The sequence below is a fragment of the Brachionichthys hirsutus genome, unplaced genomic scaffold (assembly GCF_040956055.1).
Source record: "Brachionichthys hirsutus isolate HB-005 unplaced genomic scaffold, CSIRO-AGI_Bhir_v1 contig_847, whole genome shotgun sequence".
Taxonomy (NCBI): Eukaryota; Metazoa; Chordata; class Actinopteri; order Lophiiformes; family Brachionichthyidae; genus Brachionichthys; species Brachionichthys hirsutus.
Genome location: NW_027180362.1, coordinates 239,985 through 255,198, shown reverse-complemented (window position 1 = coordinate 255,198; position 15,214 = coordinate 239,985). Strand labels below are relative to the sequence as shown.

The 15,214-nt window shown below is 42.6% G+C and overlaps 1 protein-coding gene across 1 annotated transcript; it reads right to left on the bottom strand.

Moving 5' to 3' along the window:
• Window positions 1-3,897: 3,897 nt before the first annotated feature.
• LOC137914065 (ubiquitin carboxyl-terminal hydrolase 31-like) lies at window positions 3,898-11,908 on the bottom strand. Its single transcript, XM_068757684.1, has 16 exons — window positions 11,384-11,908; window positions 11,102-11,236; window positions 10,616-10,710; window positions 10,437-10,529; window positions 9,791-9,926; window positions 9,339-9,486; window positions 9,072-9,252; window positions 8,812-8,923; window positions 8,471-8,565; window positions 7,662-7,739; window positions 6,968-7,097; window positions 6,511-6,630; window positions 6,203-6,428; window positions 5,946-6,104; window positions 5,596-5,748; window positions 3,898-5,387 (listed from the first exon to the last, which is right to left on the bottom strand). Exons 1-16 carry the CDS (start codon window positions 11,906-11,908, stop codon window positions 3,898-3,900), a joined length of 3,876 nt encoding a protein of 1,291 aa, XP_068613785.1.
• Window positions 11,909-15,214: the final 3,306 nt, after the last annotated feature.

The window sequence follows — 15,214 nt, the reverse complement described above, 5'->3', positions numbered from 1 at the left end:
AAATTCAGATAATGCAGACGTCAATTAGAAGTTCATGAAATGTTGGGAATCAAGGACTGTAGTGGTATTTATTTTTTCGTCAAAAAAAGATGTAAACCTTTCATGAGTTGGTTTCATTTCAGGCTTCTAAAAGTATGTTTGTTGTGTTTACATCCTCGAATGTCTGCCCAGAATAAATTCAACCCTAAACTTAGAACCAAATGGCCGTATTTTTAGTCCTTAACCACGACAACACTTGCAACCCCCCCCCCAGCTGCTCTGCTGTATTTGCAGGCTGGTTCTTACGGTTTCAGATTCAGTGGTCAAATTCCTCCCCAATCACTTGTGATTCAGTTCTGCCTTTATGCATTTTAACACATCGATCCTTTGATTTAAACCCATCTGACCAGTAAAGACAAACAGTGGTCGTGTCTGAAAGCTGCATTTTGTTTGCTGCTTGTTTCAAAATAAATAGAAATTTAAAAACCATGCTTGAAATGGGATAAATGCTACGAAACATTTAATCTGAACATTAATAGCTTAATAGAATTGCTTGTTATATGCTGAACTAGAAAACTACACATTTCTTTATTGCATTTTTCCACACATACATGTCCTCTCAGGTCTTCCAGGTCGGCACCGTGGCGACATTTATTGCATTTCGCCTTAGTATTCATTATTGGACAATTATTTATGCTTGTGATCGATCACATCTTCAATGTGTCTGAGAACATGTCAATAAAAGGTACGTGAAATTATCTCTGGAGAGATTTAATAGAAGGCTTTTTCACAAAACGTACGCGTTTAATACATGAGGCTATTTATTTAGTCACCACAGAGATGATTGCATCCTTAGTGTTGTCTCTGCTGGCATACAACAGTAAATGTTAAACATCATAAAAAACAAAAAACAGACAATGACCCACCGGTTTGGTAGGAGCACCCAGAGATCAGCAGAATTAAAAAATACTAAATAATGAGGACAAATAAAAAAAAATAGAAACATTAAATGTCAAAAAATGCTGAAAAAATGGCATTAAATATATTTTGTTACAAGAAAGATTTTTAAAAGTAATCCCTTTAACTGTACAAATGATAGTCTGTTATTTACAATTTCTAAATATTGGAATGTTGTGCAAATTAAGCAATGGGATATACACAGCGGAAGACTCTTGCATAGTTCAGGAATACATGCAATAGGGTTTTCATGCAATACTGCATTCCATTCTCAGATCTGTACACTGACAAGAAAAGAAATAAAAAAAAGACTGCAGTCATGAAAACTTATTCTGGTTCATTTTCTCAAATTTTTGTTACTTTTCTAAACTATTGTTTCAGTGGATACGTACTTTGTTTATGCATTTCTAATGATAACATAAATTTTGGTCTCAACGGTCGTTCTGAGCTCCAACCAGATATCTGACCGTTCTTTTGAATTCAGCCGAATAACATTCTGATTTGATCCGTGTTAAACTGCTAGAATGACAGGAATTAGAATGAATAGAACTCAAAGAAGGGAACCATTAGTGTTTTATGCTCTCTTATGAGAGGAAGGTTCCTGTGACGTCATGCAGGACTAGTGTTACTGTAGAGCTTCAGTACACACCACAGTAGTGCAGATTACGTGGTGGATGAGAACGCAGCTGTTGCGCATGAATGGAAAGTGGTTGGAAAAGCAGAATCGGTTCATTAATAAGCACTTATACAGCATGGTACTGTCTGATGACCCGCGTTTACGTGTGGAAAACAGAACCTATAATGCGAAAAGTGAGCGCGTCGTTTCCTACACCACACAGTGAACGCTAAAACGGCATCAAAACTATATTAACGACGACTCAGAAAAGAGCAGCTACAGAAACGCTACCTTATTTAAACACCATGTTATTTCTATCGTCAGCGGACGCTTGAACAGGGGAATGTCGGAAACCTCGGCCACTCACTCCATCCGCTGCTGAAAGTCCATTTAAAGAACGCGCATGTTTACATTTAGTGGAATCTCTTTTGAAGCCATCTGAGAAGCGACGTAAACCCGGACCATGTGTAAGGAGAAACAACTGAAGGAAAGGCTGTAGAATACAAAAACGACTTACTAATGCTCGGATTTCAACGCAGAAGCACGTTCATTCAGTGGAAACAGACACGATGCTGGTATCTAACGTGTGAGTGCTGCACCATGATAAAAGCTGACTGTTGAAAACGAGACCAGCTTCGGTCACCATTTGCCTGCCTGTGCCTCCATCCCTTCAACAGTCTGATCGTCGGCATGAAGCAACCAACAGCAGCTCAAACACAGTATAAACGGCTCTCTGATCGAGCAACTCGCTCACGATGACTATTCTGTCTCAGCCCGATGCAGAGAGAAAAGGCAAAGCGCCCGCTTCTCCAGCGAGGAACGGGAAACGATGGTACGAGCTGCCAACAAGGCTTTTTGGTTCGCTCGGGTGTGTGGTCACAGTTTTTAACGTCAGCATCTGAAAACGTGTTCATTTGAGAAACATCAGTGCCAAGTGAGCGTCTGTTACAGCACCAGGAAGTACAGAGGCCCTGAAACGTTGAGATGAATGTGACCTCTCTGCATTTCAAGTCAAAGACAAGTTGATACGTGATGATGACAGACATTAACCATGAGATCAGTGTGTGTGTGTGTGTGTGTTCTGTGTAAAAGAAGACAACTTGATCTTCACAAAGTGCGACAATCCAGCATTCCTACTCAGCGATGCATACAGTCGTAGACTACAATGTTTGTTTTCTTCCATTGAAAGGCGCGTAGAATCATTTTCATCTTGCTCATGGGAAGAAAAAAACGATTATATACTTTATAGAATCTGTACAGACACATACATACTGCAGATGTGTGTTTATATACTGTGGTTCAAAGTGTTCCATTCCAAAGCATGCCATCCTTTTAAGAAAGAAGTTGATAAAATACATTTCTATCAAAAAACTACTATTAAACAAAAATACATTTTAACATATAGGAAAGAAAATGTCTGCAGGTCTGTACCAAATAATTCTCTCATCCCAGATCTTTTCTGATTTGGTCAAAGACCTGCCATCAATCTGCCTTTCTATCACTCGTTCATCACGGGTACCAATACAAAAAGCCACTCATTCCACTCCCGTTGACCAAAGCGTGAGGCGCTCGGAGAAAGTGCCGATAGCTGCAGGCTTTACGTAAAACAATCAAGGAGAACTATCGCCGCGTGTGTGTGTGTGCGCGTGCGTGCATGTGTCCAGAGACCACTTTAGATGTTGTGTTTCCGTTTGCGCTGAAGTGAAGTGGACGACGCTTACAGGTGTGGAATCCATCCGTCGTAAGTGTCGCTCTAAATGGTTGGTGCATAGAAAAGATGGCGTTTCACGTTTTTTTTATGCAAGTGCTTGCGTGTTAAATCGAGTATTTCCAGAGGAATATTTTGCGAGCAAACTAAATCTTTCGGCTCGCAGAGATGCAAAGATATACCGTCGATATAGTTTCTCATCTGGGCGAAAAATAATTGGATTTCAAGATTCCAAAGCGGATTTCTGTCAGCTGTCACGCAGACCTCCAGCATGTAAGACCAACGAACCCAAAAACATTCGATGCATCAATCCTCCTGCGTGCCGCTTTCTTTCCAATGCTCAAAGGCGTAATGGGAAACAATCCTGCTTTGAAAACTAGATGTGGTGACACACTAGAAAGGTTTTCTCCAGCTCAGATGATTTGACATTGTTTACCTTGTTTCCAGCACAGCTTAAAAAGAAATGCTCAAAATTGGCTGCCGGTATTCAAATCTCAAAGCCAGGACACGCATCTGATGCCGGTGTTAAAAACAACGACATCAAACGCCGCCTCCTTACAAATACATCTGGTGCTCACTGGAACTTAGGCACAATGAAGATAGCTGCATCGTATCGGCTCGCTGTGTTGTGGATGAATCATTGAGGTCTCTGTGTTGCACGTGCAGGAGATTGCATGCTTGACGAAAGCTTTCGGGAAGATGCCATCCTTTCCAGAGGCTTCTTCCCGTTTGCAGGAGATCTGAGACTTACTTCGGACGAGGAAGACTTGGATTTTCCTACGTTTAATAGCGAGCGACTGAGAGAACTGGGGGGCTTGGAAGACGCCTTCGGCTCAGACTTTGTTTCTCCTCCACAAGCCTCTAAGCAAGCCGGCGAAGATGCGGCATCTCCCGTCGTTGCCCTCTCGCTGCCGGTGTCCTTCGCTGGTCCGTTCTGCTTGCACGTCCTCTCTGAGGCTTTTTTGATTAGCATGGTGCTTTTCCCTAAATCAGCCGACCGGCGGCTTTCCCTTTGACGGAGGGCGCTCTTGAAGAAAGACAAACCTTTTTCCTCGGGTTTACTGCTACGCTGCAGGTCCCTGGCGGACACGCTGGGTGACCTCAGGCTGGTGACAGACGAGCTGCTGCTGGAGCTCCTCATTAATCTCCTCTCGGGCCGGTTGCTTTCCCCGCTCTTAGACAGTGAAGAGCGCGCTATCGAGCTGCCTCTTGGACTGTCGACCGGGGGGCTAGCGTGCATAGAATCTCTGCTGCAGCTCCTTTCCACAAGCTTTTTCCGACTGCTCATCGTGCTTTTCTCAGCAACGCTGGAATTCTTCTTTGTCATAGGTGAGGGTGAAGCCGAGCACTGGGGCGGAAAGCGGAGGCACGGCTTGTGTTGTGGCGTTGCCTCCGAAGGTTTAGCCGCCTCCTTTGCTTTGGAGGGCGTTCCACTGGACACGGAGCTGCTTTTCTTAGCATTTACAGTCTTCTCTTTAGTATTGCTCGGCTTTTTGCCTTTCACAGGTAAACTGGTCGCCGTCTCAGGAGCGGCGGTGTTATGGGTGGAGTACAAACGTTTTTTAGAGGTTTTCTCTTGTTCCACTTTGCTGGAAATCTTTGTGAGGCCTGTGCTTTCAGCCTTTGAGCCAAATCCAATGCTGCCCTTACGTTTCTGCTCTTTAGAAGGAGCGGTTTGGGTGGGAAGAACGTTTTGGTCTATGGCTGTAATCTGGTTGTTGTTTTCAGTTGGCTCATTTTTGGAGCTTCTCTTTTCCACTGGCGTGGGAGCCCTGCAGTACATCATGTCTACAAACCTCTTGCTGTTGTCATGGTCACCCAAGCTGCCCTCCATCATAGACAGGGGAGACCTGCTGCCAAAGTAGCGTTCATGTCGACTGTAGCTGCCGAAACAGGACGTGGAAACTTTGTCATCCAAGGCTTCTCCTATCCGCTCCAGGGGAGGAGAACATCGAGAGTCGAGGGAGAAACGTGAGGGTGAGTTGGACCTCATATGAAGTTTTGCAGAGAGAGACCAGGAAGGCTTGATCCCGCTGTCACTGAAGGCCAAAGGGCTGCTGATCGAAGACCTGGAGGACGAGCTCTGATGCTGAATGCTCCTCACAAACGGACGGGCAGAGAAGCCTCCTAGAAACAAGGAAGCATCAGTTGTTCTGAGGGAAACTAGAACAATCATCGTTGTCAAGCACAAAATGCATGTGGATAACAAATAGTATGCATTTCAACACCCGGTAACAGTAAAACAGACAGACACAGATAAACGCCGGCAAAAAACAAGCCTCCTTGGCGGAGATGATAAAATACAAAGCAACAAATACATGCGTCGTCGTCTCACCATCATCTTCATTGCGCTCTCCTGGAAACTCTACCGACTCAGCCAGCGATGCCAGAGAGGTACGTCTGGATGAGGCTCCGGAGGCCACGCTAGCAGGCCTGCTGCCAGGTAGCCGGTTGATCCAGTGGTCGCACAGGGATGAACTGGTGGAACCTGGGAGATGGACACAAAAAGCCTTTATACCACCAACGCTACAACAGACTGACCTGTGTTGGTGGTAGTTGGTCGCCATTACTTATACTAAACCCTGTGGTACACCTTCTGTGGCTTCAATCACGCGAATAAACTACCGGTACATTTTCACTACAATATGACTGGAAATCTAAAAACAGAAGGAAATAATTACCAACCTGCAACGGAGCTATTGGCCGACCACGAGGGAATAACCGTCCTCCGCTGGTAGAAGAGAATGTAGGCCGTCTGCTGACACACATCATCATCAGACACCGGTGAAACCTCACTGTCATCAAAGCAGTACCACTGACCGTCGATGGAGTTCTTGCAGTAGGCTGCGAGTGAAAAGCAGAAGGAGAATGGATGGATGGTCTTGTGGCCGCGCTCTAATTTTCATATACACTCTCTAAACTGGGACACCCATTGATATTACCAGTGTAGTGGCCTCCATGCATGTTCCCATGATGGTTACACACAGCGTACAGGTCGTACAGGAAGTCATCCGGGTTTCTCCCCAGGCCATACGGCCGTCTCCATGGTGACCAATGTGAAGGTAAACTCCAGCTGCTCTGGCTTCTCTTCACGACATGAGGCGCCATATCCATTCCCATCAGCGGGAACCGGACCATATTCTGCATCTTTACTCTCCGGTCCCCATCCTGAAATGAGCCGATCAAATCTGTACCGAAAGGACAACTGTGACGGCAGAGACATGAAAAGTGACTGCTTGGTTTTAAATACCTGTCTGAACCTCTTGAGATGCAGTATGAGCACATCAGGCAGCGTCCACAGGCTGAGCTTGATGCGGCCCTGTTGCAGCTGCTTGCAGTGGGGACAGCGCCAGGCGTCATCGGGGGCCAGCTGAAACACACACAGCACCAATCAAAGACCATCTCCTACGAACTGGCCTCACACAGGATGGCTCTCCTCTCTCTCTCTTCTCTTCAAGCACGGGCGGTTCAAACCACAATGTAAATGCATGTCTGTCCAAGAATTTCTGGTTTATTCCAAACATAACTTTAGGAGTCAAATACACAGCAAAACCACAGAGAGTGGAAGATTTATGACCTTCAGCACAAGAATAATAGGCAGGAGAGGAGACAAATGTCAAAATATAGGATGTATTTTCTATACTTAAACTACAGACAGTGGAATAATCGACTGTGTGTGTGTGTTTGTGTGTGCCTGCAGCAGCTACCTGCTCCTCCTTCGTGTAGAGCTGAAAGCACTGAGCGAGGGTGCAGGCCTGCGGCTGATGATGCTGTTCCCTGTGCAGATACACGCTTTCGGCATCAGGAATGTACTCTTCCTCAGTTTGTCCAAACAGACTGCAAGGGACATGAAACACAACGGTCACTTCATTCAGCGACAAATTTAAAGAGATAAGAGCAGAAAGTTTAAAACCGCAGCCGTTTCATATTAAGTGTTATTATTAGTCGGCTGAACAAATGCCTTTTTCAATATACAAATAATGTGCTAAGCAAGGAAAAGAGGGAGGCACATTTTATTATACGTCTTAAAATGAGTTTAGTGTTGCAAAACCACTCGTGTTAAATTCAGAGTGATGCTCGACTTGATCAAAATTCAAATGCTTAACCTTTAACTATAAAACCCGGCTCCGAAATGAAATGTCAAGGCACAGAAATGTGTGGAAATGGCATTCAACAAAATTACAGCAATTAAACATTCTTCCTCGTCTTCCAAAGGAACAACGTCATATGATGCACGCAACAGTTGTGCAACCAAACTTGCTTTTTAAAACCTATGAAATGATTTTAAATTAGAGCAAATAAGCCTCCAAAACTTGCTTATTCTCATTCTGTGTAGGAAAAAAATAGTAAACAAAACAAAGCAACATCTAGGAATTATAATCTCTTTTTTTCCCCACTCACTAGTCCTTGGTCTCCTTGTCCCACTCAACCACGATCTTCACATGCGGTGGCCCCCCCTGTCCACAGGACTTGTATGCTCTGCAGTAGGAACAAATTACATTTAAGTAGGTGCGAGTTGGCAGGCTGATGTGAAAAGCATTCTTCCATAGTCAGTTAGGTGGAATTCAAAGACGGGGTGGGTTCGTCCAATATAACGCTAATATTAAATGACTTACTATGTCAGAGGTCACAATGCACATAGAACACTACGCTGTAATAATAGAGCATATTGCTCAATGGCAGCAATGTTCAAAACAAGTTTGGGTCCAATATGATTCCTGCATCCGTACGGAGCACCGTTGTCGTGACTTGTTTTGTTGTTGTAAACTTCAGTTGGCAAAAGCCAGATCAGCATTTTATCACAGAGCCAAAGTCGTGTAAGGGCATGTCACCTGATGGGAGGAACAGAGCCCATGGCATGCGACTGTGAGAAGCAGATTAAAGGGTAAAGTGGATGCAACATTTACTTCACCCGTCACCTAAGAGCTGGACTGTCTTCACCTTTGTGTGCTTACAAAGTGTTTGCTTTGATTTCAGCTGAGACCACAGTTAGCTTTCATTGAAATAAATGTCTGGTTTCAAACAGCCTCGCCTCCATTGCTGGGAAAAGAAAGTAGCGTTCGAGTCTTGATGCTGGGTTTTATTCCAGTGACTATTTGAAACATGTCATAAACCCAAAACTGTTGTGTAAGAAAATCTCATTGGAAAAACATGGACAAGAATCCTGGTTAACAAGTAAAGCGGTACCGTAAGTAAACAGCAGATCTGACCTGTCCACAGTTGGGTGACACAGTGGTCGCTCGTCCTGGGGGAGGAGGTAGGTGATGCCAACAACACCAACCACCCTGAGACTGAACGGTCCAACCTAGCGGTACACAGACAACCACCACCCATGCTGCTGTGAGACCAGAGATAGTACTAGTAGTGAATCGTGAATTCATCAATCACACATTTAAGAGAAATTATGTCAGTCTTTGAGAAGGAAAAAAAAAAGCATATTTTATGGATGAAACAAAGGGACAGTGTTTTGAAATTTACAATCAAGAGCAGCCCTTTAGAAATCTATTGATTGATTGTGTAAAGTGAAAGAAAGGCTGCTTGCTCTTCCTACCTGAATGTAGACCCCAGGCCTCAACAGATGACGCATCTTCTCCAGGATCTCTTTCTGTAGAGTGTCCCAGGTCACAGTTCGGTCCATGTACAGTACAAAAGGCAGGCCGAATCTGAAACGGCATCAAACATGGAGCCTTGATAGCCATTATTGGACAGTTTTTAAAAACATTGATCATCCTTTCATCAAAAATTAAGTGAATATTGTTTGTTGAGCTTTAATTAATTAAAATTCAGAAGACAGACAAGTTTAAGTCGGACCTCTTTCCTTGGTGGCCGCTGCAAGCTCTGTTGCACACCAGGAGGATCATTTTTTCAGGTCCCATGTTTTTATTGGGTGATGAAGTTAGAGGAGTCATGGCCCCCTGCATGAAAGATGGCGTCCTGGTGATTTCTGTCCCGTACTTTAAGTTGTTGTGATTCAGGTTTGCCAGAAGACTTCCTGTAAAGCATAGTGCATTGGTAAATTGTCCTCTGGTACTTTGGTGTGATAAAGCTGAAGATTTGCACACACAAAAAAGCCCTTACCTCTTTTTGTGCGTATGTTTTCCAGTTTGAAGGTTTCTGGTGTCTCAAATGCAAATATGGAATCACTTTCTTGAATGATGTCGAGATCGTCATCATCATCACAGAATGAACGATGAAATCCATCATAGTACATTTCTGTCAAAACAAACTGTACAAAGAAAAAACTTATATATACCGGTAAATGAAGAAAAAAAAGTGTCTACCGTGCTTTAATGTTTTGATATAGTTACTGCACAAATAAATCATCTCATTATAAACACTTATCCAGCTTTAGTCCTTCATTACCGAGTTGTTGCTGTGTATCTCAAACTGTGTTTATATGTGTCTCACTCTCCAGGGTTTCAAAAGGTCTACCTCTGAACTGGATTTAGGAACAGACCGTGGACGTCGTGGGACCTTAAGATCAGTCTGACTATGTCAGACCCTGAGCAGATAATAGACAGGAATAGCACCTGGTCCATTGGGATCTTGGTCTCACGTGACACAGCATCTCTGAGGCGATAGACGGTGCTGTTGAGGGGAACAGCGACTCCAGTCCTCATACAGTGAGAGTACTTCCCCTGGTAGACCACTGTCACATATAAGGGCCTGGAAAACAGATAAAACTTGACATCAAAAGCATTTTTTTCTCCTATCTTATGGCAAGGACAAACACTTATTCTAGAACGAAGATATTAGATATATTTTATAATTTCCTCCTACATACTTCTGAAAAGAATTACACTAGTGTTGTTCTTTTTTGTTTTCATTAAAGAGCATATTACACATCCCTCTACCTGTTGGCTGTTCTTCCATTCTCAGACCTACTCCTAACACACCAGGTTACATTCCTTGCTCTCCCCGTAAACTCGTAAAAACACACACAAATGAAGTCCGGGCTTCAGTGACAATTAACTCAAACACTTGCTCAGAGGTTTGAAAATGAGAACGTAGAACGACAAAACGCTTGTAAAAGAAGCGACATATTCATTTTAATTTACGTGATTACTGTTTACAGCTTGTAAAGCACAAATAATTGTTCATTAACATACAAATACCTATCAATCAGGCACCATTGTGATCATTTTGTGGCACAACTCGAGAGAGAGAGAAACTCACCGTGTGTGGGGGAGAGGGATCGGTAAGGAGATGCAAAGGAAGGGATCAAATGTATTGCTCTGCTTTTGGCAATGTGGGCAAGTGAGGGAAGACCTGTTGGCAAAATCAATAAATAGCTTAATAGAGGAAGTTCATGTGACCAGACTTGGAGGAAAAAAATGCAACTTTTATGATCACACCTGTACTGAGCTTGAAAGAGCTCCTGCACAAACGAGCCAGCAGAGAGGGGAGGAGACGGCCCCTCTGTAGTTTGGTCATCTTCTTCAATAGGTGGCTGAAAAAAAACACAAACACATATTAAGAATTAATAAATCTGCAAACTGTTGGGGTTTATCAGCTATTCTGAAAGCTCACATACACTGTAATTACTGCAGGGATTCAATGACAAAAACAATAATGGCCTTAAGTATAGAAAGACTGTGATTGCAGCTAAATTACAAGATGCAATGAGTGACCTTTAAACACTTTTCAGTCCTTTAAATTGACCCACCATTTTAGGCAAATAATGAATAAACAAAATGAACTCATGGCAAAGCGTAAGCATCGAACTCAAAGTGAGATTAGTTTTTTCCTTCAGCACAGATAACAAGTTATTCAATGTAAGAATCTTGTCCTCATTTATCTAAATACCCCAATGAGAACAATCACAACAAATATGAATTCACCTTTATAGCAGGCCTGCTGTTGGAGTTGACCGTGTTGAGGTCCTCGTGCACTCTGTCCAACAGCCACAGTAGAAACTCTTGAGCATCGTGCTGAGCATTCCCTTTAAACTGGATGGCATTTTTTGACACAGCATTCTACGACAAATGTTTCACCGTCAGAATCTAAACACTGCTTCTTTGTTGGCCATAAAGCTTCATTGGCCACAGATTCTTAACAGTATGTGTCATGGCTTTTCTGCATGCAAAACAAATAGCGACAGCCAGGATTCATTATGCATTTACCTTAAAATCCCTGCTGTGCTGGGGGGTATACTCAAACGTCCACAAAGCCCGCACAAGTCCCGACAGTTGCTCTGTAACCTCTCCCTTGGCCAGAGGACCCCTCTTCTGCAGATGTAGGCCATTTGTCTTTGGTTTCTCCTCGTCCTGCTCCTTGTCTTTGTAGTGCTCTAAAACCAGGTACTCGGCGAAGAGTTCAGTGTTGCTGAGACACTGCAGAACGGCATTCATGAAGCAGGTGTTTCCGTGGTTTTTGAGACCCGACACTCCTGGAACCCTCTCTCCAGAAAGGAAACCTTCAAGGTCTCCATCATCGATGGGCACATCCTTGCTTCCAGATTTGAAAGTGGAAAATCCTCCATCATCTTTGTCATCCTCTGTTTGCACTTCGGATCCAAAGTGAGATAAAGCTGTTAGTGTCCTCAGGACTCTGCTCATGAAACTCCCCACAGAGCGCACAGAGCCTCGCCTGAACAGCTTCTTGCCGAAGCTGGACTTCTTGTCCTTGGTCGCGGCTTTGCAAGACATAATTCCGTCTTCCACAGAAGTGCAGTTCAAACAGATGTGTTGTGAAGAACGACAGCCAGCTCACTGTCTGCCGTCTGCTGCTCCATTTCAAACCGCGTAGCCAGCGATAATGCTAGAAAGTTCACATTAAAGCGTTCGGTGCATGAAGCATCGAGTGTTTTAGCTGATATTAGCTAATGGCACCATTATCCTGAGGTGTCCCATTCTGTGCATGCAGCTCTATGTGGTTAATTTCTATGTCATAAAACGTTAGCTAATGTTGCACGACAACTTTGCCTGCAATAATCATGTAATTAATAAACGATCGTACCATAAACGTATGCTCAGGTTAGTTGTTTCTTCATGCAAGTTGCTCCAGACTTATCTTTTTCTTGCGGTATTCTGCCCCGCAGTAATCAGCAATCGCCAAAGCTGAGAGCCAGGCTAGCAGTATTAGCTAAAGTAGTTAGCGCTGGCGCTAGCTACAATAACAAGAAGACAAACCGAAAAAGGAAACCGTCCTTTTCGGGGGTTTGCGCTTAGCCAAAAGAAACTGACGATCCGCCATTGCATGCATAAAATGGCAGAGCAGAAATCGTGTTCGAATTTGCTTAACCTCATATATGTCACACAGTTGAGCCAAACACTTCTTCTTCGTTGTCGTCTTCGACTTCTTCGTGTGTATTTTGAAATCTGGTGCAAAGCATTACAACAACATTTACCCCCACCTACTGGACTGGCTAGAAAACATCATTTTTGAAGAACCATGTTTGTTTTAATAGTTAAACTTGTTAGACATGCTTTGTGCAATAATTAACGTTATAAGAAATAACCAGAAATTATTTTTAATGGTCACATGTTACATCTCCATCCACCATTGGATGGTAGATAATGGCATGATCTCCATTATCTACCTATAGATGAGATGCGCTTGCTCTGCAGCTCAGTCTGAGTGCGGATTTATTTTCCATTTCAGGCACTGTTTTGATTGTTCTACGTGTTTTTGCACAGACAGGATGTGTGATATGAATGTAAGAAGAAGTAAACGACTCAGCAGTAGGTGGCAGTAGATATCTCAGTATCTCAGACCAGCTGACGACTGAAGCCTTGGAAGATTGAGAAGCAGCTCCATCCTGCTCATCCCTTAACAAAGTGAGGCAAATCTGGGCTGAATGCATTTCTGTGCCTTTTCAACAGTTCTCTGAATCCAGTTTACATAATCATAGCCCTGAAAATGCATTTCCATCCCCATGGTTGTGGGTTTGGGGCTGAGATCTGTTTTCTTTCTGGAGGGTACCGAGCCATGGAAAAAAGACGAGAAAAAAAGTGAAATATTTTCAAACAGTATTTCGATGTGATATGCCCAAAAGCTAGCATGTGACATTTAATTCTTACACTGGAATTGGAGACATCCTCGTCTTTTTTATTTTTAATCCCAGAGTGGGTACTATATAAACACAGAGGTATTAGAATAGACTGAATGTAATAAAAACATGGATTAGAGCCTCTGCAACATAATGAGTGGGAGAGGGGAGAAGACCAGAGATGTGCTTTAGGTGGAAAAATGTTCAATGTGTATTTCAAAGAAGAGGATAGAATCTAAAAATGATTACAAGCAGAAAGCAATGTGACTTGTGACATCGGTACTTTACTCTTCATAGGCATATACATAAATGCAAGTTTTATTACACTACCCAATTAATAAAGACAGAAAGTAATCACATTTAAAAAGTTATTTTCAGGCATGTATGAGTTCCAGCGTGCTGCTTTTGTTTTGTTATTACTAAATCCTTCACTTCTCGTTTGCTGTTGACACTCCAAGTGGTTGGGGCCAGCTGGGGAGATTCTCTAATGATGTGTCCATGGAAACCAAGCAAAAGGTCACATTTGTCTCATCACACAGCACAAGAAAAGCCTTCTGTTCAATTTTGCTGAGAATATGAAGAGATGCCAGCACCTACTGTTAACTCGAACTTGGAAAGTACATAGGCCCATCAAAGCCAATAGTCTCCTCTTCTGCAGTACGAAAATCTGAAAACGCAACCTTAGTATGTGTTGAAGTATTTCCAGAAGTATTAGAATTACATCAATCCGGACCTGCCAGAAGGGTGTGCAGCGACCCTGCGTGTATTTTCGGCATTATATAACCTCCACAAAGCAGGCTACGCTGTCCCTGTGTTTGTTCGTCTGTTGCTTCAGTATTACATAAAATGATGTTTATGAAACGTGGTGGACAAATTGGACACATTTTGTGGATTTGATCCACATCCAACTTTTTTTCACAGTTACACAAAAACTATCTGATGGATTTCATTTTATTTCGTAGTGGATCCAGATAAAGACGGGTTTTCAAAAGACAAAAAAGACATTTGTCTGCACATTTATAATTTATACATGAACTGCTTGATTAGCTTTCATTAACTTGGTGGAAAAGAGTATCCTGTGCTGAAGACAACCATGGTGGAGTGGATTCCTGATTGTTTAGTGTAATTTAGCTGTTTTTGTGCAGCAGTCTTTGCTTATAGGGCTTCTGGCCACAGGTTGAAGCATCACAATCATGTTACATTGCTGTGGATCTCTCTCGCTCTCTCCTCATCAATGTTTAAAGAACTGAAGGTTTTCTGAAATCTGAAATCACACTAAATTCAGCAATCTGACACCTTCCTGCATTTTTGTGTGGTTGGTATTTTATTTTGTATCTGTATGTGTTTTAGAAGGTAAGCTCCACCAAACATGGCCCAAAATTCACATGGCACAATGAAAGCATGAGAAAGGGCTCTTATGTAAATCAATGTAGGGAAACAATGATAAGAAAATACTTTGACAATGTGTGACTTTGGCAATGCCGTTGATGGGTTATATTCTCATAACTACTCAATGAGATAGGTCTTAACTGCAGGTTATATTATAATTACCATGTGTGAAAAGATTAACATGCTTCAAGAGGGGGCAACTCTCCCCTACAAGTATATAATTAATTTGCCTATTAGATGTGCCTATTTTAAGCATTTGTGCAAATTCCCTTCCATTCCCGTGTTTTAATGCGCCAACAGGGGAGGGAGAAAATGCCTGACAAGTTTAATGATGCAAGAGCTTCAAAGTGCTTATGCTCATCCTTATTTCTATATGCGGTACATATTTTGGCAAAACAGGTGTAAGTACAGAGATTTGATTCAAGCAATTATGTTTATATTCAGTGTTTAGACATTAATTTCATAATTAATCCTCTAAATTATCAATCAAAAGTGATATTACTCATCTTAAATGGGCAATGTGATATTGGGGAGAATTTTGAAAAGTCAAACATTGGGTTGGATTTTAATATCT